Here is a 24,000-nt window from a genome sequence, read left to right on the forward strand (position 1 = left end):
AAAATACAAGAAGCCGAGAGCTCCTATTAAACAAGGAACAATAAAAATAAAAATACAAATAAAAAATTATGTCAAATTCAGAATCCCCAATAAAAAAACATTACACATAAAAAACCGATTATATAAGTAAGGTGTGTCCTTGATCGAGTTGTGTACTTATATAATCGTTTTTTATGTTTAATCTTTACTGGCAGATTTGAACCTCATTTGGCAGAACTCTTTGCCCTTAAGCAAGGTGTTATGAAGCCATCCACTCCGGCTGGGAGAATTGGGTAGTGGAGTCGGATGCTTTGAAAGCGTTCCAAGCTATTAGTCCGAATAATCCATTCTCTCCGAAGAACCTGTTGCTGCGCATATTCAAAGCCTTTTCTCAAATCATCCAGTAGCTACTCCAACACTCATGTCGAAGATAACCAACCAAGTGGCTAACTAGTGGCTCGCCAAAGTTTGCAATCTCACGGCAATATTTTGTTTTTGGATGCTTCTCTTTGTTCTTAAACAAGGTTGTATTGACAGACTTGTTTGTTAAAATGAAATCTCGTTCTCATGCTAGGGAAAAAAACTAAAATTGGGAAAAAAAACCACAACATTTATTTTCATATTGATTTATGTAATATTCAACTCTATTTCAACTGAGAGCATAAAGCGAAAATCGCTATTTTGATTCCTTGTTACTACTGGCAATACAATTGAAATTTGCCAACATCAGCAAGACTGATAAACTAATATCGGAGTGAATATTATGTGCTACTGAATATATTATATTATATCCAAAATTTCTTGGTTTCCAGACGCCCCAACTACAAGATTCCTCAAAGTAGATTACAAATAAGACTAATGGAAAAACAAAACTCACTATCTTTGTACGCAGATATCCTCACTTGCATCATCTACACAAAACGCAAGGCCCTGGGGTGGGAGAGCCTTGTCTCGGGGTTGTTCACTGCTGCTCACACAAGGAGAAAATCTCCTAATGTAGCATAATCTCGTATGGGAGCCATTGACATCTGTAGCTCACTTTTGTGCGACTCCAGGCATGACTGGTTGTTTCTCAAATTGTTTTGAGTTCAAACAGGAGTCCATCTCGAAAACTTAACAGAATATATCATCACAGATACTCCTTAAGGCTTTCACCGCTCATTGTCTCCATTTCTCTGAGGATTTCTTGCGTAAGAGACTTCACAGGTAGCTCAACGTCCTCGAGCAATTCACCAAGGAAGGGAATAGTTTCGGGCAAAAATACCAAGTATTCCTCTTTCAATTTCTCAACTAGATACCTTACTATTCTCAGACCCAAGATGCGAGCACGTACCTTTTCACTACGAGTTTGCATCAACACCTACATTTGAAGAATACAATAACAAGAATAAAACCGGAGTCAGATTTTGATTTCTTCCAGGTTATAAAAACTCAGAAGCAGAGCCCATAAAATGACACATCGCAGTAATCTGCGTAATCCTGTAAACTGATTATGAAGCACCGAAATCATCGATGCATGATCCCAGAGTTAAAGATTCGCATCAGCTCCTAAAAGTACATTCTAACGACAATTAGATGCAACAAGAAAAATAATTTAACAAGTCATACAAGCTGGCTAAATTGTACTCTTTCAATGGTTTGACATACGACTCTTTCCAACTAGTCCAGCAGCTGGCAATGTAGTCAGATGCTGGATGTGAGACAAACACGGAGGAAATAAACCATGTATAGTTTTCCTAAATTGCCTATATATTTCTACCAATTTTTATTTATCATTCAATGGAATTCAAAACGTATTTAAAAGTTATATACATATGTAAACCAGTGTGTAAAATAGAGAATGCTAATGGAATAACTCATTTCAAGTCACCTCGTGATTTAGAGGCTTCCAGAGAAGATCTGAGCCAGCAGCAACAGCCATCTGACCAACACAGGCAACCAACAAATCATCCACTTCTTTTACAGATGGTGTACATAGGTGATTCTCAACTGGGGGATCCATGGTAAGCTGTATCACAATGGGTTTCAGAAGAACCTGCAACAGCCATGGAAGTAAGCAAAAGAAAAACGAGAAGAGAGAGTCTATATCTGAAGTGGTCCATCACGGTGCCAAGCTAGAAAAGCAAAATTAGGCAATATCACTGAGCTTTTCAAGTCATAAAATTTCAGTAACAATGAGGTTTTGTTCAACTATCAATAAAATGTCTCTGTATTCCATTATGGATAACTCTTCAAACTACAGCCATGCATGGCACCACACAGGTAACACATGCATTTCAAGGGAACAGCCAGGAAACTGCAATTTGGGTTCACAAATGTTAAACAACCCATAGTCTGTAGCATTAGACAGGCCATTCAATCATTTCAAGGGAACAACCAGGAAACTCCAATTTAAGTTCACAATAGGTTTATTTGGCCTAGTTTCTTACTGCATTGCATGACATTGATGGGTCTTCACTTGTAATCGCCTTCTTCCTTTCCTTTTCATAAAACCCCATTACCTCACAAATTTTAACATACACATGCATGTTGTTTTTGTTTTTATTTTTTTGCTTAAGAAACTCAGTCACGCCTGTTGATGCCACTTCACTTTCTTACATGTAAAAGATGTACTTAAACACAGCAGGTACTTAAAATCATAATAGACACAGCAGGACGTACTTAATTAATCTAGTTTGAACAGACACACAGGAAAGCTCTATAGTGAATGCATGAATAACTATGTAGCACGGATACCCTAATTTTTTTTTTGAAGTATCGGATACGGAGACGACACGCGGATACGCATGTCGGATACCTCAAAATCCGTATCGTTGACTTTGTTTAGGGTTGACCAGGCGGATACGTTTTGGACACGGCGAGAACACGCCATACGTTTTTCGGATACGTTTGGGCAAAATTGCAAATATTTAAAAATTTTAGGAGTTAATTAAAAAAACCTAAAATTTCTAGGGACTAAAAGAAAAATAACTTAAAATAAATTGGGCTGGGCTTTTAAATCCCTAAATACATTTGTCCATCTCTTTCATTCCATTTATGCTCAAGCGTCTCTCAATTCAACCGATATGGATGTTTGATTTCTTTTTAATTGCTTAAGATGGATTTTGCATTTAATATTTTGTACTTAAGATATTATGATTAATGAAATATTACATCTATCTCTATAATTTTTATTTTTCGATACTAAATTTATATAAATATAAATATATATACTATTTATATATATTTTAACGATTGTCTTATCCTAGTCGTATCGTGTCTTATATTTTCAAAATTTAACGTGTCGTCGTATCCATATCGTATTCGATACGATACTCGTACCCGTATCCATGCAACATAGATGAATAACTATGTTCAACAAAAAATATCACAAGCTTCCAGGGCAACCATAAATCATAGCATTATTTATAAAACTATAAAGGCTCCATATAAAGATTTGTATATACCTAACAATATTTCTGAAAAGTGGTCCAAAATCATATGGGAAATTGATGGGTTCACAATTTTCTTGGCTAAAAGTCACCAATGAACGGCAATTTTGGGGCACATAGAAAAAGGATGCATTCACATGATTGAACTCTAGCACATTCTTAAAAAGATGGCAAATATATTCCATCAAAATATGAGAATGGAAGATATGAGAGGAGTTAAACTGATCGGATTCTGGATCCTTGAAGAGACAGATTAAAAATATGATAAAGTCTAGATCTCTCACTTATATGCACCAATTTTTGAGAACATGATGCCCATAATTTTAAGTCTATAGTGGGGGACTGAAGCCAGAGGATATCTCATGAATAGTGAAGTGAGAAATTTGCTTGCCTGAAAATTTGAAGAATCAAGAAACTTCGTGTTCCCAGTATCATAGAGAAAACACTTGTGTAGTGCTGACAAAATCAAAGCCCGCAGATGCCACAGTTGAAGATATGATGCACGATCCACGTCTTTTTTGTCACAGATGAGCTTAGCCTTCTTCTTCTTAGTTGGACCGGTTTTGACATCTTCAGAATCAGCAAGATGTTGAACACAGCCATCAAGAAGGTACTTGAAGTATGGGACAAACAGTGACCTGGAGTAAAATAGACAACCATGAATTGGGCAAATGATAAAACGATGGATATGCAAAGTAAATCGGTTCATGTTACAAAAAGAAGTAGCATTACAAACATAACTGAAGAGGAAAATTGTGGTTGTAATTGATGCTTAAACTTATGAACACAATTGAACCTCAGTAGCAACAAAAGTAAATGGAGAACAGAGACAAGATCTAAACACTTCAAGAAGAATAAGAGTCTCTGATCCAGACAACTAACCATGAGCGAACCTCCGAAAAATGCCCCAGAGTAGACAGTTTCACATTCATATTCCTAATTATCATTGTCCAAGTTCTAGTAGCTAACCCACACATAATTAGACAGGATAATCACAATGTAATCCGGTTACTTCCAACCAAATATAACAGTATATCTCAACAGATGATACCCAGTAACATGAAACTGCTCATGATACTGATAGATCCTCCAAGATTCCCATTTTCATGCCAATGGTGAGTAACAACGAGGTTTTACGAGAAGACAAGCAGCAGCCTCTGACCTCAAACAAAGCGCTGACTATGAATTTCTAGCTTCTTCTTTTAGATGGGATATGAGATATTAAATAATTGAAATACCTGAATTTCTAATATAGTAAACTCACCGATGGCTTTCTGCAAGTTTGTTCACCAATCCATAGAATGAAACAGCACGACTCATGGTTCTCTCCTGCGCATTCTCACTATCTACCATGTTGGAACCTGACCATTCAACAGTCCTGATGAAAAGAGGCCTGAACATTGTTTCTGTAAGTTTCATAGTCAGGGCAACAACAGCATTGATGGCATTATGTTCTACAACATCAATTTCGATAACTGAAGCAGGGCTCTGACGGCGAAGATCAAGAGCTAGCAGGCACAAGTCAAAAATTTTGGCATGATAGGCACCAATTGATGATTTATCCATTGAATTAACCAAATTCCCTAGCATTTCAAAAAGTATTGATAAACTTGACTCCCCAGATTTAACAGCATCATAGTACATACTCAAGAGAGGTGGAAGCAGAAGTCGAACCTAGTAAAGTAAACTAAAGTCAGTGGCAAGTTAAAATCAATAATTCTGCATCGCAGGCGAATAAAAAATGAAAGATTAAGTAGTGAAGATACTCACAGGAATTTTATCAGTAATAAGCTTTCGCACAGTATTAGCTTTAGACTTCAACTTTAGCTCTGAGATAGATAAAGACAGCGGATGAAGCATGACCAGTTTTAAAATGTCTCCTAGATAAGGATTCAGAAATCCACCAAGATTGTTGATTACTGCCTCCAAAGTCAGTAAAATAGACATGAGGAAGTCTACTGAGTTTGATGATCCAGTAGCACCGTAAATGACTGCCTTTTTTTCTGCAGTTACGGAGTAAACATCACTAGACTTCATCAGCATAGAATCCATAATACCAGGGAGTTCAGGTAGTGCCTTCGGTCCAAGTGCACTAATTAAAGCACCCGCAGCCCGAAGACAATGACAGGAAAGAGAAGAATTGTCCACACGGATTCTTTTACATACAGATCCAAGGCACGTGGTAAAGACAGAATCATGTGAAGTTAGCCTGCTGGCTAAAACTTCCAATGTTGATACTGCTGCTAGTTTCAGTGAAGTACTCGAGACATCATCAGAGGCATCAAGTAAATTCAACAATTCCAAGCATAAGTTCTCAAATGATTTCAGAGAAACCTCATTGAGATGAATCCATAAGTTTCTGTGGCCCGAAATTAAACCCTTCTTCTCAAGAGTTGCATGCATGTCGAATTCCTTCACAGTTCCACTCAAAAGCCCAAGAGCCTGTTCAACAGGGTGTGTGAACTCAACAATAAGAAAAATTTAAAACTAACTAAATTCAAATAATGGAAATAAAAAAAAGAAAAAGAGAGCAAATTTGAGTCACTAAACAGACAGAATATCAATATGTCATGCCAGAAACCTGGCGAGCAAGCCAGAACATCTAATTCAAAACTGAAGCCTCATCTACACATGGTTTATTGCAAAAAACAATCATTTGCTTGCAACTTCTGCAATGGCATAATAATCATAATCTTAATGACGATGACGACGATCATAACAATATTAATCACTGATAAAAGGAACACCTTACCTTCTTCTTCACATTATCATCCGCATGACCAATCAACTTAATTATGACATTAAAGTAGGTAGACGGTAAAAGGCCCTTTGTAACAGTTTTCAAAATAGTGTGGATATATTGCTTCAGTTCCTTCATGATAACAGCGGGAACATCAACATGCTTATACTTTAAGTCAACCAGTTGCAGATGAAAGACAACTTGCTCCATAAGCTGACCAAATACATTCTGCAGGATCAAATTTCAGTTAAACTAAACTTCGAAGGTATACAAATACACACACAGCAACTTCTGCCTGAAGATTATCTCCGTAAGTGCAGATTATTTCGACTCACCAAAATAAATAACAGTTTACACAACATAAATGATCTCAAATTATCAAAATTTTCTTCGACTCATAGATAAACAAATTAAATCCATTATCATCAAAATTTTCTTCGACTCATGGATAAACAAATTACATCCATTGAATTTATTAAATAATGAATGTCAAATAAAAGTTTTTTGCGAGTATAACTAGTAATTGTGAAACCTGTTAACTGCTGTAGCCTTTAATAAAAAAATAGCAAGAGCATGATTCTCTTCCCACTCAAGTTAGTTACAACATAAAGCTATAAAACTCATAGTTGATATTCCAAAATTCTTGAGTATCAAGATCATGAGGTTCTCTCAAGCAAACGAGCCTCCAACTGTTGAAAAGTAAACAGGTAGAAAGTGGAGGAAAACACCAAAACCCACGGCCAACACAAGCGATCGAGAAAACCCGTAAATAGTCCCATTATTCGATCCATTTCTACGCATCATTACAAGCTTAGACCACTAGCTACTAAAGAAAACTTCATAACCGTTTTCAACTGAGTAGAATTTTCAACAGAACATGAAAATATAATTGTACCTGAATTTTATCGACATCTTCTCCAGTCTCAAGCCTGTAAGACATTTCAGGATCTCGCAGCTTTTCTGCAACAAACTGAATGGCAACCAGTGTTTCCATGAATGTTACTTCATTCAAATCATTGCTTCTGATTTTCTGAAGTGTTACGTTGATCGAAGGAAGCCACACAGTACAAGAGTACTGCTGGCATAGCTGTAAGGCAAATCCATACTCCCATTGCTCAATAATGAGAATAGTGATGCTACGCAAAGAAAGCTCATCAGCATCGAGGCTATATAAGCTCTTCCTTGAGATTATAGAACGGAAGAGGAGGAAGAGCAGCGAACCCAAGCTGCCAGCCTCTCCTAGAGTACTGCAAGAGAAACTTGTTAGGAAAAGCTAAATGACAAAAACCATGATAATAAAACTCACAGCTTATAGTACCTCAATATGTGTACAATAATGGAGAGCCTCCTACTTTCTGCAACTTGTGGCAATAAGTTGACGAAAATCTAAGAGAATTTAAGCGTCAGAATCATGGATGGTGCAACGAAAAGTCAATGAATACACTAGACTAATGAAGAAAAGTATGGCTCACCCATATCAATAAAATATTACCTGAAGTAAATCGTCTGTATTGTCGGTCCGAGATAACCAGCATGGTACAACTGCTGATATCAGCCCTTCAAACACACTTTGTGAATAGCTATCACCCTAAAGTTGAATAAGAGAACATTTGTTATCTCTGGTTTCAAAGACATAATTCAAATTTAGATTGATATATTAGTGCTTGTGAGTAGGCAATAGAAGGTATTACAATCTAAGTTCACCATGTTTCAAGAACGGGATTTAAACTCCTTCACCATAATGGAATAACAACAGGGGTAAACCATCACAGATGAGATTCATATATGCATCATAACAACCAACCTGTATGACAGTAGATTCCCCAATGGCTGTGAGAATATCCAAAATTTGGTGCAAGACTCTGTCAGGTACGATTTTTGCAAGAGTAGTAATTAGCAAGAAGACATGATTACGAGTAACCGCATCACTTGAACAACGAGCACAATTAACCAACAATTGCAAGTCAATATTAGAATCAAATTCCTGCCATGAAACAAAAGTCAATTGTGATCAGAAAGGAGAGAACAAGCTTAAAGCGAGAATGCGAGAAAATAGAGGCAGGAGCGCAAAAACCTTCAGTGGAATATCATTTAAAAGGGAAGCACAGATATCTTCCAAAGTTATCAGTAGTGTCTGCTGAATATAAGCTATAGTATCAGAAACAGTCTGAGGAGCACCAGAAGAAAATGTACTTGCTTTATCCTGGTAAGCGACCTTAAGCGTCCAGTCATCATTCACAAATATTAGGCGGAGGAGCTCAAACAAAGGACCAACAAGTGAAGTTCTACAAAATTTAGTAGAAATCATTAGCCTGGATAATAGGGCTGTTGCAATATTATCAAAACAGTCAATCGAAACATGCAAACCACAACTATGCTCAAGCATTAATGTCCGTATAGAGAGTAAAACGGACCTGTTCTCAATGTTTTTCTTCATAAGCAATACATCAAGAAAAGAGCTCATAAAAGATAAAGTATTTTCTCTATCCTGGGGTGCATCATTATATATGTGTGTCTGCCTTTTGACTGACTTCCTTCTCTTCTTCCCTTGAGCTGAACCAATTGAACAACCTTTCTGATCCAAGATGGAAGCAAGAACCCGTCCAACAACTGAACAACTTACCTGGAAGGTTTCACGGCATCATTGATTGCACATAAAACAAAACATAACAAGAAAAAAAAAATCTTGAACATTTAGGCATATTATTTCATTAATTAAAAAGAAAGGTAACAACATGATGCATGAACAGCAACTCATAAAAACCTAATCATGTATACGGAAGGATTTAATCCCTCTACTAAGCACTCAATACACTTGAAGGCAGGAAGAAAAGGGGTCAACATACGGATGGGACACACTTAAACAACTTAGTCATTCCAAACTTAATAATACTGACTTAAAACGAACGGTCCGGCGATAATGACCCATCTTGTCGATGGTCAAGAAGGCCGACTTCGTAGAGGTCGCTTGAATCAAATAAATAAACACCAAGTAATGGACATCCTGATCTGTCTTGTGATAATGGGTTCTACGACCCCTCGACATTTTATTGTAGATTTTCTCATTTAACTTCTCCATAATGCCACCCCTTAGAAAGCATTCATGTTTCCATTTCAGATCAGAAAGTTTGTGTCACATACCATGAAGGCGACATGTCATGCCACATCTACAAAGTACAAGTCACACACCACAAAAACTGGGACCGCATTGTTTTTGTGATATGCTTGGCAGTACTTTCCTACTGATACTCGATAAATTTATGAGGCATGCAAGGTATTCTCTTTGCCTGTTTATCTATATTATTGTTAATTTATCATTCTATGTTTAGAAAAAAAACATAAAATCTTTTACCTAAAGGCTGACCAAAGACATCTGCTTATATAACAGATAAAGTAAATAATCCTGACTTTACCACACAGGACCATTACACATTGTCTTCAGAATTCTTACAGCTACAAATTTCATGGGAGATGGCAACCAAGCAATGACTAAATTCTTGGCAATTTTCAGCAAATCCTGTTCAGCATCTATTATAATGACTGAATGTAGTAAAGCCAATAAAAGAATCACAGCCTTATTCGTTTTTTGTTTCCGGAGAATAGAGTTCCATTTCCCAAAATAAAAATAAATGCCAGTAACTAAATTTGTTCACATTCTCAAAAATATGTTTTCCATTCTTTTCGCATCTATGTTATTATAACTAAAAATATAACAATTTAAAATCTCAAAATAATTTTATCAAAAAAATCAAACATAACTTTATATTTACAATAACCATTCTATATTCTATTCTAAAAAGTAAAAACATGACCAAACACACATTAAATCTTCGTAACATTTCACGAAAATACTTCCCTACCTCCAAAACTCCCAAATAGACCAAGTCCCATGAAACTACACATTAATTCGAGACAAATGACTCTAGCAAGATTTAACAATCACTGCTTCGGTAAATATATGTAAAATGTAAACAGTATTTCCACAAGCAAAACAGTTGGAAAAAAACTAATATCTGCAAAAGTTAAGAGTTTAATATGTGGGAAGGCTCATTAGCAGATTCACATAGATTCACAGACAATATGAAACAAACAAAACGACACATGAAACCAACTGCAAAAGTACTAAAAAAGAAAAGAAAATACAAACAGAGAAGAAGGAACGTACATTAATTCGCAGCATAGTCTCCCTAGTTGCGTTATGTATGTCACAATTTGTGTTTCTTAACAATATCAAAAGATTTCGGAAGATAAGTTCCTGCAACGTGTTGAATGAAAAAATTAAAATTTGAACAATGGTGGATAACAGCAACGTGGTAATGCCCTACTTGGACACTTATCTGCATAACCAAAAGCAAGCAAAGTAGGCGAAAAAACGACAACTATTCTAATTAACCAGTGTTCTAAATGACGGTCGAGGCGGCCGCCTAGGCACTGGTAGGCGGCCCTCGACCGCACCGCCTATGCATGAGGCGGGTGTCAAGGCGGGTCAAGGCGGGTCGAGGCGGCGAAAAGGCGGGGCGAGGCGGCGAGCAGGCGGGCGAGACGGCGAGCAGGCGGGCGAGGAAGTAGTCAACAATTTTAAAAACCTAGTCAACAATTTTAAAAACCAGGTCAAAGTCAACTAATTTTTTAAATATTAAAACCCTAACACACCTCTTTCTTTATTTTATTTTATGTTTTCACTCTCAACCACCACAGTCCACACACAATATGCCGCCGCCCACCGCCGCCGATGATGAGAGGATCATGGATGTAGTAGATGGTGCATATGTAGATGATTTTGAAGATTAGTTATGTTTTGTCTACTACTTGTTCTAATGATGGATAATTGATTGAAACTTTGAAATTTTAAACTTAGTTTTTTGGTAAAAAAAATTATATTACTTCGTTAGCATAATAACATTAATATGATGATGAATCTTTATTAATTGCACATTATCTAGATGATATTATATTTTGTGCTTAAACATTATTTAATTGCACATTTTACATAAAAATGATTATATTGCATGATTATCTATAAAAAAAATTACTTAAAAAAATTTAACCGCCTGGGCACCGCCGAGGCGGCCGAGGCGGTAGGCGGTCACTGACCGCCCTGCCACCGCCTCCCGCCTCCCGCCATTTACAACCTTGTAATTAACATCTAAGGTCACAATGTGAAAGGATATATCGGCTCTTCCAACTAAACATCAATCAATTTCAGGAACCACAGTACAAAGTAAATAGAAGGTTCCACATATGTTACTGGAACTCAGGTACAAACATCAAGGCCAGCTAAACCTCTGAACCTGAGATTCCTGGATCCAGCCAAAATCTTATAATTTCTATAATTATTTATCGTAGAACTAGAAAATCCATTTAAGATAATTATTCCGCCACAGACTAAAACTTTAATGGCTTCAATTTTTTAATTTTACTGAACTTCAGGGCATTCTGACTAGTAACGGCCTTGTTTTCACGTCATCCTAGGCAATTAATTACAGATGGAACAATAAACAGATTGATGCATTTTAATCGTATCAGTATCTTCCCTCCATTAAACTAAATGAAAACGAACACTTTAAACCTAATTGTTCAATCCTTTTCAATGGGCAAGATTGAAAATACACACACCTGAGTTTCAGTCTTCATACATTCATAAACCGAGCTGCTCAGATTGCTCAGCACTGTTAAACATGGCTCCACAACCATAGAATCCTCAGCACCATTTAACTGAAAGTAGTGACGGTATAAAACTTCAACACAGATCATCAGAATCACACGAATTTAAAAACGAAGTAATCAAAACAAATTTATGACCTGCAAAGCTTTAGCTATGGAATCCCCAAAGTCTTGAACTTCAGATGAAGTAGACCTAACACAACTCTGGAAAACGTAAAATCATTCATTATGTAGTATTCTCAACTTTGGGACAAATGTGTTATTCCAAAATAAATTGAAAAACTTACCTCCAACAAAATGCACAACATTTCAACTTCATTTTTTAACAACTTGTGATACAAGCCGTCACTCTGAATAAACCGATGGTGGTTTTCCAAAAGTTCATTTAAAAATAACTTCGCTCCATCAACATACATTAGTTTACCTCCCAAACCTTTGAGCAACCTAAGAATTTTCAGCTGCCACAAAGATCACAAAGAAAATTGAAACTCTTTCAACTAATCCATTTATTTAAATGAGAACTACATATGGAAATGGTGAAGGAAAATTCTCCCACAGCCATTGTGTTAATCTTGAAAAATAAACTGAAAATTGAAGATCATGCATGGAGGCAAACCTTTGCCTGGGAAGAAGCTTTAAGAGCGTGGCCCAGGATGAAATCCAATATCTCTTTTTTGGTAGATGAGTTGAATCTGAAAATTAATGGTGAAAGCATTAGTCAAAATAATGTTTAATAACTTGAGTGTGTTTGGATAGAGAACTCAGATTAGATGTTTTAGAAAACCATGTTTGAATAAATAAAAGAAATATGTCATAAAAAAAGCATTAAATACAACCAGAACTAAGAAAATATGATTTTTAGAGCTTCGGATTCAATTTTCTATTAAAAATGGAAGGAACTCTTTTATCCAACCATAAAACTGCTTTCATTTATTTTCTAAGTAAAAGCTCTATTTGAAAAACTAACTTATTAAGCCAAGTTTTCTAGATACAAACTGGCCATTATGCTGAAGCACGGATGCTTCAACAGAAAATCACATTGACAAGCTAAAAACATGTAAACAAAAGAAATGGAATTCTTCAAGCAGAAAAAGGCATCACAACAGCACAACAATATAAATAACAGTGGGACAACACATAATTCACTGTGTACTAGTAAATAAACAGGACGAAAAAAAAAACAAACTTTTTCATTCATTTGCATTTTCTTTCTCCAAAATAATTTTTTTTTCATATTCCCAAAACCACTTCATTATTCCATCATATTCTAACACAAATATAATATTTTAAATTCCAAATTTAATTTATCAAACAATTTTTAACATGACTTGACATCTGCATTATTTATTCTACTTCACCAAAACAAAATCAAGCATGCAATCTATTTCCACAACATGTTTTCCCAAAAATATTTCTTCGAAACTTTTCTTACAAACTCCCAAAATAAAACCAGACGAGCCCTTAACCTATTTCCGGTAGCCGGATGCAGCAGTAGACTGCGAGAAGATGAACTGAGTATGGAAGTGAAGAAAGAGGCAAGGACATTTTTGTCCGATAACATCATCTTCTTCTGCTGGATAATTAAAAGCAGCAATTCTCCAAGAAAATGCAACCCAAGTTCTTCTTTAGCTGAAATATTTCTAGATTAGAATACCGATATGAAATACAGAGGAACTTAGGTCATATTTAGAAGTACATCTAAGGAGAGCAATACCTTTTTTACTAATATGGGAGCATACTTCAAAAAGACCTTCAATGCAGCTCATGGATGCCATTCTTACATCCTATACAAGAATAATAATGGTTTCACAAAATTGACATACTTCAAAGAATTAAGATAATCAAAGCAACCCGTTCAGGTTATAAATCTAAAAGTAAAAAGGATAGGTTAAGAAGAAGAAAAGAATTATAATGAGCTCGAATGTTCCAAACCTTGTTATCACTTGATAATGGAACTAGAATACAAGGGAATTCCACAAGGAGTTGAAGGCCTAAACCATTGTCTAATTGAGAAGAAAGATGAGAGAACCAACGAAGACTCTGAACTTGAACGGGGTAGGGAACACCTGAAAAATTAAAAACACCCAAACACAGGAAAAAAGCGAAAAATAATTAACGAAAAGACCAAGGAAGATTTAACAACAGATAAAATTTAAAAGGAAACATGTGAGCTAAAAACAGCCGACAAAAGGGGTCATACAATTTGTAAAACAACACGCAAATGGCCACATCTACAAGTCATAAATTCAAAGCTTAAAATACAATGAGTTAAAACCATACTTCCACAATCAAAGAAGATTAGTTAACTACTCTGTATCTTTCCATTGCATGGCAACAATAACAAAACCTCTTCACGGTAATAATTCAAGAAATGAATAGATTCTCCTAAATGAATTCAGAAATTTCCTAACCACTTGAAACAACTTTCAATCCTGTCATTGAAGTCTTCATCTGACCATACCTTCTTCTGTAAGGAATTTCAATATTATTTCCTTCGGATAAATCTTGCACTTCTTCACAAGGTGTTCCAGATGGATCTTGAAAACATCATTGGAATGGGATGTAAAGAATAAAAATAAATCCTCAACTATGCAGACAAACTTCCCCTTCACATCCTACAACAGATAAAATTTTAAAGGCACCAAAATGTCTATAAAACAACTAGTAAACAACATATATCACTAACGAGTCACCAACCAAAGACAAATTTTCAGGCGCTGTCATGTTAAACGCTTGCAATAACCCCAAAAAAAGGCAGGAAAGAAGCTCAACATTGAGGTCTTTGGTGTTAATGTCAACAAGATCTTCCAAGATTCTTTTACAGTCGCAATCCAGCATTCTCTTCTTGGACTGTTGGCCATAGAATTAATGCCAGAACCACAAAAATGATATGAGGTGATCATTCGACCAAAATATACACAGCACAAAAACAGTAGGGAAAAAAATCAGGTCACCTGCTCTGCTGAAATCCCCATAGACTCGAGCTTTTCCCACTCACTTTTTAAGAATGGGAAGCAACTGATCAAAAAATTCGGGAAATTGACCATGATCTGACAAAGTATGAGGTGACAATTACATCCATAACATTACACTAAGAAACACATGTTTCAAACTGGAATGGATAAAATGCCTCAAGAAAATAATAAAATCCCGACATCAAGCCTTCCTCCAACAGAATCATGCTGTAAAGTTCCAACATAACAATACTACAAAAGCAGATTTATAACTGAAAAAAACTCTCTGCATAATAGCGCCTTGAATGAAAAAAAGACGGAGAACAAACAGCGAAATAACCCAACCAAAAAAATTCAGCAACTAAGCTTACAAGATATTTTACCATATTCTCTTAAAGAGTATATAAATTAATATATAAGGGGCTGACATGCCCATCTTGCCAGTAAAAGTCTAGAACACTGAGCAATCCCACAAGGTTATTCAAAAACATTTCCTACATCACAGTAACTTGTTGCAAGACACCGGTTTATTAAAATTCTCCAAATGTTTTAGCAAACAACCAACCACAATAAATGGCCACAAATGAAGTTTTTCATATAATGCACCAGCATGAGACAAAAACATATAAACTTCTTTCGGGAAAAAACTGTTGTGCAGGCAACCAATGTGATGGCAATAGGCTTTCATCTATTGCAAATCAAGCAGATAAACCACCCCCTCGAATTTACAAAAGTACAACTTGAATATCAATCTAACGATAAAGCACACTAATAGTTATTTTTTATAGGAAATATTATATCAAATAATTAAAAGCTGGTAGCTACAAGAAGTGAACAAGAAACCCGCGACGTGAAAAATGAAGAACAAAATCATGGATCATATCAACAACAAATAAAACTTCAATCCCTCACTAAATCTAAAACCGATAAATTCTTAAACTCTAAATGCTTCTCAATCCAGTCAGATGCCCTAATCTCAAAGGCATTCATTAACAGTTTTATAATATAAAAGGAATCAATATTTATCCCAAGGGCATTCATTAGTGCAGATAACAAATGAAGTGTTTTATGCATGAAGGAGAGGCATATTTACCCATTGTTAACATCTTCAGGGTCTGCAATAGCACCAGAAAGAATAATGCATTCGATTCCTGAGAATTGCAGCATTTAACAAGCCACGGCATATACTCATCGGGGCTTAAAGAGAATGTCTCGGCTAATCTACATATGTTCTCCATATTAATAGCAGATATGTGTCCGAATTCAAATTTCTGCAATTATTTATGATACTATTAGAAACCCACGGATAGGGAAATATGCTAAATTAAGCTTAACCACAGTTGTTTATCTTATATATTTGTAGAGGAAAAAATAACTTTATTGGTAAGGAATTTTTGTCATCCATTTCCCATAGATACACCATGCGTGAGTGGTGTGTGTGAAGATTTCCTATATAGGAATAACTCGCACAAATATTTTATGCTGGGGAGAATTCAAGCAATGCGAAAATTTCATGCTGAAATTATTTCAGTATCCAGAATAATGTGGAATTTAAAGGTGAGCCATGAAAACCAAAAACAAAACTGAAACAATGTTGCCGGCCCAAATAAAATGGGCCTAAAAGGCCAGTATAAATTCTCGCAATTGTCAAGAATATACTGCAAGGGGAAGGGGAAGAGAATTAATGAGGCCAGAGTTAAGAGGTACAATCGAAGCACATTTTCAGTTATCGCTAGCTTGTGCTAAGGCAGAAGTACGATTTTCTTTTCTCTCGTAAAATGTATAGTTTCAGCCAAGTATCACAACTAAGAAGTTTCCTTGTTCAATCAACATGCTTTTAATCAGCATATTGTCGCTAAAATTCTGATTCCTTGTTTATTTCTTGTTGATTTGACTTGTATTTGAGTTGCTGAAGAATAGTTCATAACACACAACAAAGATCAAGAACAGATAATTTATAATCTCCCACACCCACTTGTGACAATTTAAATACAAAAAGTTACCATCCGGAAACCACTTCTTTTTCTCGTCAATTATTTATGAAATTGTTGATAAGGGATTATAAACTTACTACGTAAGCACTGCAGCAATACATCTAATATTGTCTCTCCGCTTTCAAAATAAATTTACCTTCTCTGGCCCAGAAGGGTTGACGAGGTTCTCATAAAAAGGCCACTTAAACTCTTTAACCAATTCCAATGCCTTCAAATTTAATCTCTGGGCCTGGTTCACACAATAAGAACACAAAATTAGAAGGTGACATAAATAATTTTTTACAGATTGCTTCAAACTACAGCTTTTTCTTTTATAAGAAACGATATTTTATTAATAATATGGTAAGAGGAATTACATTAGTGGACTAGATTGCTGCAAACTACGATTTTTTTTTTTGATAAGAAACATAATATATTAAAGATTATAATAATTAGTTACAAACAGCGGATAAGTAATCCACTAATTCTACTTAGTAGTTTCAACATTTAACATCAATCGAATACAAAATTCCAATTAGCCAAGCAATCATACAATTCATAACAAAAAAAAGGAAACCTTAGGACGAATGAGAACTAATGGGAAAATCATAGTTGCTAATGTCATTGCATATTTTTCTTGATCTTTGAAACTTGTTATAACTTGTTGAAGGCACGATATAGCTGCATCTTCATGCAAAACTGGATTTGTTGATGAACCTGCATTTTGAGCAGCATTGGAGAACAAATTGAATTAAATATGTTCAGTACACGAAAATTTAAATATGTTGAATACAGGCGCGGGAGGAACAATCAACAAGTTCTAGTGGGCCCACAGATAAATCCAACCAAAATTCTCGCTTCTATTCCTTGATTTGATATAAAGAGTTGCGTAGTATTGCTGTGAGTGCAATTATTTGCAAAAGGTTCCAAAGTACAATGATAAGCACAGAAATCACATGAAAAAAGCAATCATCCATTACTAACACAACAAATTGGCATAACCCATTTATTATCTACTTCCACGTGTTAGCTTTTGTCAATCTTCAACCGCAAACATGTGAACTTTTTCCAAACTACGGTAATTAGGTTGTTCTTTACAATCATGCCCACCTTTCACCAGGTAGAGCAAAATCGTATGAGCATTATATGTAAAAAGCAAGAAAGGCAGGTGTAAAACACAATTATTTTTTGAAGCATGGAACGCAAATATCTTAAAGATGATTACATGCATTCAACCACTTAATTTTGAGTTAAGTTGGATTCCTGCCATGAGTTTACATACTTGCACACTACTCAAACACCTTTTAGAATACAATAATTACTCTCTCATCCTTTTTCTATATTCTTCCTAAAAAATAAAAAACATAAATCTGACAAAAACATCACAAATTATTTATCACATCAATTTGCTCCTGCATAATCAAAAGGAGTTACGGCAAGCAGTCTTTCTGATAAGATCATTTAAATCCATGCCCATCCATCTCAAAAACTCAATAAAACAATGAGAAAAAGGTGACAGCCCTTTCAAATGCCACTTAAGTTCCAGCTTTGTATTTGAATGATTGGTTATGAGCAATCATTCAGAGTTTAACCTATTTTTAATAGGTCAAAATCATTGGTCATATGAATCCACAGCATTCGAACTTGTTCTAATCCAACCACTTTACTCTTCAATTTTTGTGAAAGAATAGGAGCTAAACGAAACTAGAAGACTCAAATTAACAGCATACTCACTTGACAATAAACTATCAATACATCTTTGAAGCACAGATTGTAGCGCTTCAATAAGAAGAGGCAAACTTATTATTTCAGATAAGTTCTTCAAATTCAGAGCTGCAAGGACAACACTTATGTCATCATCAGAAAGTCGGTGCAGTATTGCTTCTTGAATGGCATCAAACTTCTGGACAGATAGAAGAAAGAAAGTATAAAAAATATGCAAAAAGAAAATAAGGTGATAGAGAATTGACCAAAGCATCGGTTAACCAAAGTACCGGAATCCAACACAGTAATAATAAAATCATATTACATAACTAAATATGAAGAATCTAATAAAGCTTTCCAATCTGAACCTCACTTACAATGATATCAAGAACACCGTGTGATTGATCAGAAGATTGAATTCTTAAAAAGGGTAACTTGTTTGTAAAAAACTCAGGAATAGAATTATCGACAAGTGACGCGACTACTTGGAGTAAAATCAAATCACAAATGTATAAAACCAATACTCATCAACTGGATGAGCTTGTGAATATTTAATTTCTGGAAAGTAGACCAGCTATGATTTGGTTGAGGAGAATTAGATGAGATCTAGAGATCAGTGAAAACTGAAACTCAAACACATTGCACAGGTAATGATAATTTGAAATCCAAACTCAAGTCGTGCAAAAAGGCCAAAATCAACAAAGATGTACGAAATCAATGCCTCTAGAAAATAAACAAACAAAATATGTACTACATCAATAATGCTAGAAAACAAAGACAATCAACACAAGGAGAAGTTCTCTGATTTGTTAAGTCAAAAGTATCGACAAGTGAAGTATCAGTGCCTAAGCATCTCTCAGGAATGCATTCCATTTTGCTCAATAAATAATTCCAAGAAAATGCAGTCAACATGGTCATTTTCAAAGAAAAAACAAAACAGTAATACCTTTAAACCAGCAGCTTTATCCTGCAAAATGCTAACTACGTCCAAGCCCAAGATTGCTGACCGTCGTATCTCAGCCTGTAATATTCCAATGGAATGACAGAAATAATATTTCATTCCAATATTCCAAACATAAGTTGAGAGAAATGCATACAAGCAAGAAATAAGTTACAAGGATTAACAAAATTAAATAACCAGAGACACTGCACTTCTATATTTTAATCTGAATACAAGCTACAGACCCGACCTCACTGAGTTCATGAAGGGGTAAGTAAACACAGTTTTACTAGAACAAGGAGACACGGGAGCTGTATATCCCATCGCATGACTCTGAAAGAGTATTATTTATCTCTTCAAGAATTTAAAGAGGTATAGAGACCATTACAGGGAAAGGACAAAAAAAAGTCCTTGGTCCCGGAAAGACAATGTCAAAACCTCATGGACAACGCTAACATTGCAACCTGTTGTACTGTCATGGGCCGAAAACACAATCCCAAACAAACAAGAAATAATGCATAGGAGCCCATTGTTTATCAAAGATACACACACAGCAAATTCAAGAATCAATAGTCCAAGGAATAGAAGACCTCCAGATTGCATTTTTTTCCTTCTGTTATCATAGGATCTTTGGTTATTAATAAAGGAACTTATCCCATGTGCATGACAACATGAGATAAGGATGGGCTAGTTGGATCTTTATTTTTTCCAGATTTTGTGGTTATCTTTTTTTTTTCAAGGACTTTTGTGGTTATCTTTTGTTGGGGAAACTTAGCATAAATTTGCATGCGGATTATAAATCAAGTTAAAATTTCATCTCCAAATTCAAGTACGAGATCGCGAGGTTCTCTCATTTATCAAGCCTCCAACTCACTTTCACAATAGCTCAATAGGGCCGCAAATCCTCTAAACCAAAACACATCACAGACTTAAATGATCAACCTGTTAATAGACCCATATCTCGATCCCAAAGGGCGGCACATAAGGAGTACATATAAAAGAATCCTACCTCCACATGTTCCAGAGCAAAAAATATCCTCGGGTCAGGCATTTCAGTTGAGAACTTCCAATCTTCACCCAATATCTGGCATAGTATTTCATGGCTTGGAGCAACTCTCCTTGACTGCATGTTAGCATCCTATTTAATCCATAGGAAGAACTGAGAAAGAATAACATTCATGATAAGGAGAGGATAACAAACCTTTAAGAAATTATAAAAGGCTACACGTGATTCGTTTGGGTACTTCTCACATAAAGTAACCAGAATGCGTTTACCATGGAGCCCTGATAAGTATATCAAACCAGCAAAATCAGACAAGCCATGATGACTCTGAAAGAGCAATACTCACCCAAAAGCATGCATAGAAGCATATTAAAAGTATATAAGTTAAAGCAACAACAGCAGCCGAGATGAAAAGCTCAGTTCCAGGTAAAACAACAACCTGATTCAGATGACACCAAATTCTTTTCTCGTGATTTATTCATGATCGAAGTAAGAACTTTAGAGATGATGCGATTAATGAAAGCTTCCATGGGAACAATCTCCATGATTGATAATAAAGTGCTACGGCAAAGATCATCTGAAGGACTGCAAAATTTTCAAGCATGAAGTGAGAACTTAAGAAACGATGAGATTAACACATGCTTCCATGGGTACAGTCACTATCATTGATGATAAAGTTATATGGCATGGATCATCTGAAAGACTGACCTTAAGTTTTTAAAGACAATATAAGTATATAGTTCTAAAGGAAAAGAGAATATCAACCAACCTATATTCAAGTAAGGACTTAACCAACACGGCCAAGAATTTCTCAATGTTGAACTCCTTGTTCAACCCAGAAAGGATGCCGGAAATATCCCTTCAAAAGCAATTGAAATATAAAAAACACACTTTTGAATTTTTGAAATATAATGGTTGAAAGGGCATCAGTATGTGCTAATGAAAACAGATGTATGGATGTCTGATACTACCTGATATCATTTATGACTTCTAAAGTCTTCTTGGGGATTAATTCCACATTTTGAAGCTATACAAAGAACGTGATATCAACAATCAGTAGAGGTAACTCTTAATGGAGTCCTGAACTAGTGGTTGCTAAAGGTTAGACAGTCATTTCAGAGTCTCAGACCTCAAAAAACAGAATGGGATACTACAAGATAAAAACAAGGAGAGGGAACAGAATATGAACACACAATGCAACATGGCCTTGTCACTGCCCAAGGGGGAAGCTATCAAGCATTTGATAGAAGTTGGGGTCATCTTGAATCTTGATTGTCATAAGTGTTTTTCCTCAAAAGTCATAACAAATGGAGTACCTGAACAATATTTATTAGTGCCATAAACGACATGCGAAACCACTGGAAATTGGCTGTTTCCTTTGCATCTACCCTGGCTATGTCAGCAACTGACCGCATCAAGCTTTTGACAACATTAGGTTCCAGAGAAGCCCTTTGGACTAGTAGAGTAACAATCATTAATGCACCAGCCTGTATACATTAAAAAAAGGTCACCCAATAGGAACCAAAATTGTATTTAGTCAACATGGTAGAATGGTAGAAACTGACCTTCTGGTCCAGTCCTCTGGCATTGGGTTTAAGCCCTGAACTAACATACATAAGAATCCTCTTCACGATGTCACTCTCAATAGTGACGGCAAGACCCAGAACTTCAAAAACAACTGCTGTGCAGAATGCAGTCATTTGCAGTGATGGCTCTCTCTTTTTTATGGTTACAGCCTAGAATTTTTAACGCATATAAGAATTCACGATTGGAGAGTCGAATTTAACAGAAGAACAGAAGTCAATAATGAATTCCTACATGATAACATATAGCCTCCAAAATGCCCTTATCTTGAATACACTGCTTCACAATAACTTCCCTAGGCAATCGTGCACCTGATACTTTAACTCCGTCTAGAAACTTCCACTTACTGTTACTGCACGACCAAGATCAGACAATTAAGGTAAATTTACATGCTGAAGCACATCATGTACTAGTACGAATTCGCATAAGTTTCATCTTCGTAATATGGGACAATTGCATTATGAAAATAAATGAAAAAAACAGTTAGTACTTAAAATGTCAAACAAGAAAATTGGAATGCATAAAATAATGTGGTAAAGGGCATACCCTGTGTCAATCAATTGCATTATTTGAACAAATACATGTGTGTCATGGTAAGGCAATGCACATAAAATCAGCTCTTCCACATTGTATACATGAATCCTACAACCCCGGGTGAAAAAAAAAAGTGTCAAGCTTTCTAAACATTACAAAAAAATATGAAACCTGCAGACATTGAGAAAAATAGTGCTTGCAAGAAACTCAAGCTAGCAGAAATAGGCAAACATAAGTAGTTGAAAAGAATGGGAAAAAAATTACTTGTATCGACGAATTAAATACTCTAGAGTCTTCAAAGCTGAATAAGACTCAAGATATCCCGACAATAATTGTAAATACGAGTAAATAGATGCATTAATTCGGGTATTTTCTTCAACGCCCACCAGCTCCCTATCAAACTCCCTGCTCTGATGACTAAACAAATCATTCCTATACTTCCTAAACCTCTCCTCCATACTTATCAAAACCTCCAAACCTGTATCGCAACAAAAAGATAAAATCAATGAAACTAAATAAGCCACGAGAGTAATTAACTCATAGAAGGTACATGCGAGAAGTAAGTACCTGAGATGGCGATGTCGAAGATGGCGTCGAGGTCGATGTCAGCGGCCGCTTTGGCATCGAAAAGAATTGAAGGCCGAGTTATCGGGCGTCCCCTACCCGGTTCAGGATCCGTGGAGACCTTTAAGATGGTTTTAATTGCCTGCAGCTGAGATGAGATAGAGGTTCCCGCCATTCTGTGGTTGAGTTCTTCTGAAACTTTTCAGGTTCTTAGACAGTTAATAGTTTCCGAATAACCTGATGTGGCGGAGGGGCGGTGGCGGAGGAATGAGCTAAATTACAGACGTAGCAAGAGGTCGACTGAGGGTTTAGGGTTTTGTGCTCTGCGGCTGCGCCAAACCCAAACGATTAGTAGTTATCAGGCAAATTCGTCATATTATTATTATTATTTTTATTTTTATTATTATTTATTATTCATTATTCTTGCTAAATTATGTACAAATGATCAGCCTGAAACTAAATTAGTCAAAACGAGTAGGGCTCCTTTTGCCATATAAAATTGATACCTTACATTTGACAATTTCTTAACTCAGTCTGCCAACTCACATCGGAAAACGATAAATTTCCAAATTACATACAAAACCAATTCGGACGTAAACTAAAATAAAATAAGTAGGTTGGATTGATAGTTTCTCAAACCAGTCATCTCACCTCACTACGCCTAATGACAGTTTGCAGCAGATTAAGTCATCTCAGTCTCACTACGCTTAATGACAGTTTGCAGCGGATTAAATGTCAGTCTGCACACCAACTAAAATAAGTAGCTTGGATTGATAATTTCTCAAACTACTCACCTCACCACGTCTAATGACAGATTGCGACGGATTAAATATCAGCATATACTATTGTCCGTTGTTTTATATCGATGAGTAAAATGAGAATTTTCCTGGTATTCATGCAACAAAGAATCATATGTTATATTTGATTTTT

The 24,000-nt window shown here is 35.8% G+C and overlaps 1 protein-coding gene across 1 annotated transcript; it reads right to left on the reverse strand.

Annotated features, from left to right (window-relative positions):
- Window positions 1-740: 740 nt before the first annotated feature.
- On the reverse strand, window positions 741-23,425 carry LOC140807255 (uncharacterized protein At3g06530). The gene is given in 40 exon segments (XM_073164033.1): window positions 741-1,339; window positions 1,850-2,014; window positions 3,802-4,048; window positions 4,675-5,084; window positions 5,181-5,852; window positions 6,163-6,378; window positions 7,046-7,397; window positions 7,469-7,536; window positions 7,643-7,738; window positions 7,955-8,134; window positions 8,225-8,435; window positions 8,565-8,773; window positions 10,316-10,405; window positions 11,767-11,865; window positions 11,953-12,018; window positions 12,102-12,272; window positions 12,431-12,506; window positions 13,281-13,443; window positions 13,529-13,598; window positions 13,747-13,880; window positions 14,276-14,429; window positions 14,512-14,664; window positions 14,769-14,831; window positions 14,833-14,864; window positions 15,862-16,039; window positions 16,899-16,991; window positions 17,319-17,458; window positions 18,476-18,644; window positions 19,392-19,466; window positions 20,395-20,508; window positions 20,587-20,669; window positions 20,828-20,973; window positions 21,158-21,247; window positions 21,360-21,415; window positions 21,705-21,875; window positions 21,954-22,124; window positions 22,207-22,324; window positions 22,519-22,614; window positions 22,771-22,984; window positions 23,074-23,425. Coding segments are annotated over 40 exon segments (6,414 nt in total). The 5' UTR covers window positions 23,246-23,425; the 3' UTR covers window positions 741-1,108.
- Window positions 23,426-24,000: the final 575 nt, after the last annotated feature.

This window comes from Primulina eburnea, chromosome 12, assembly GCF_022965805.1.
Source record: "Primulina eburnea isolate SZY01 chromosome 12, ASM2296580v1, whole genome shotgun sequence".
NCBI lineage: Eukaryota > Viridiplantae > Streptophyta > Magnoliopsida > Lamiales > Gesneriaceae > Primulina > Primulina eburnea.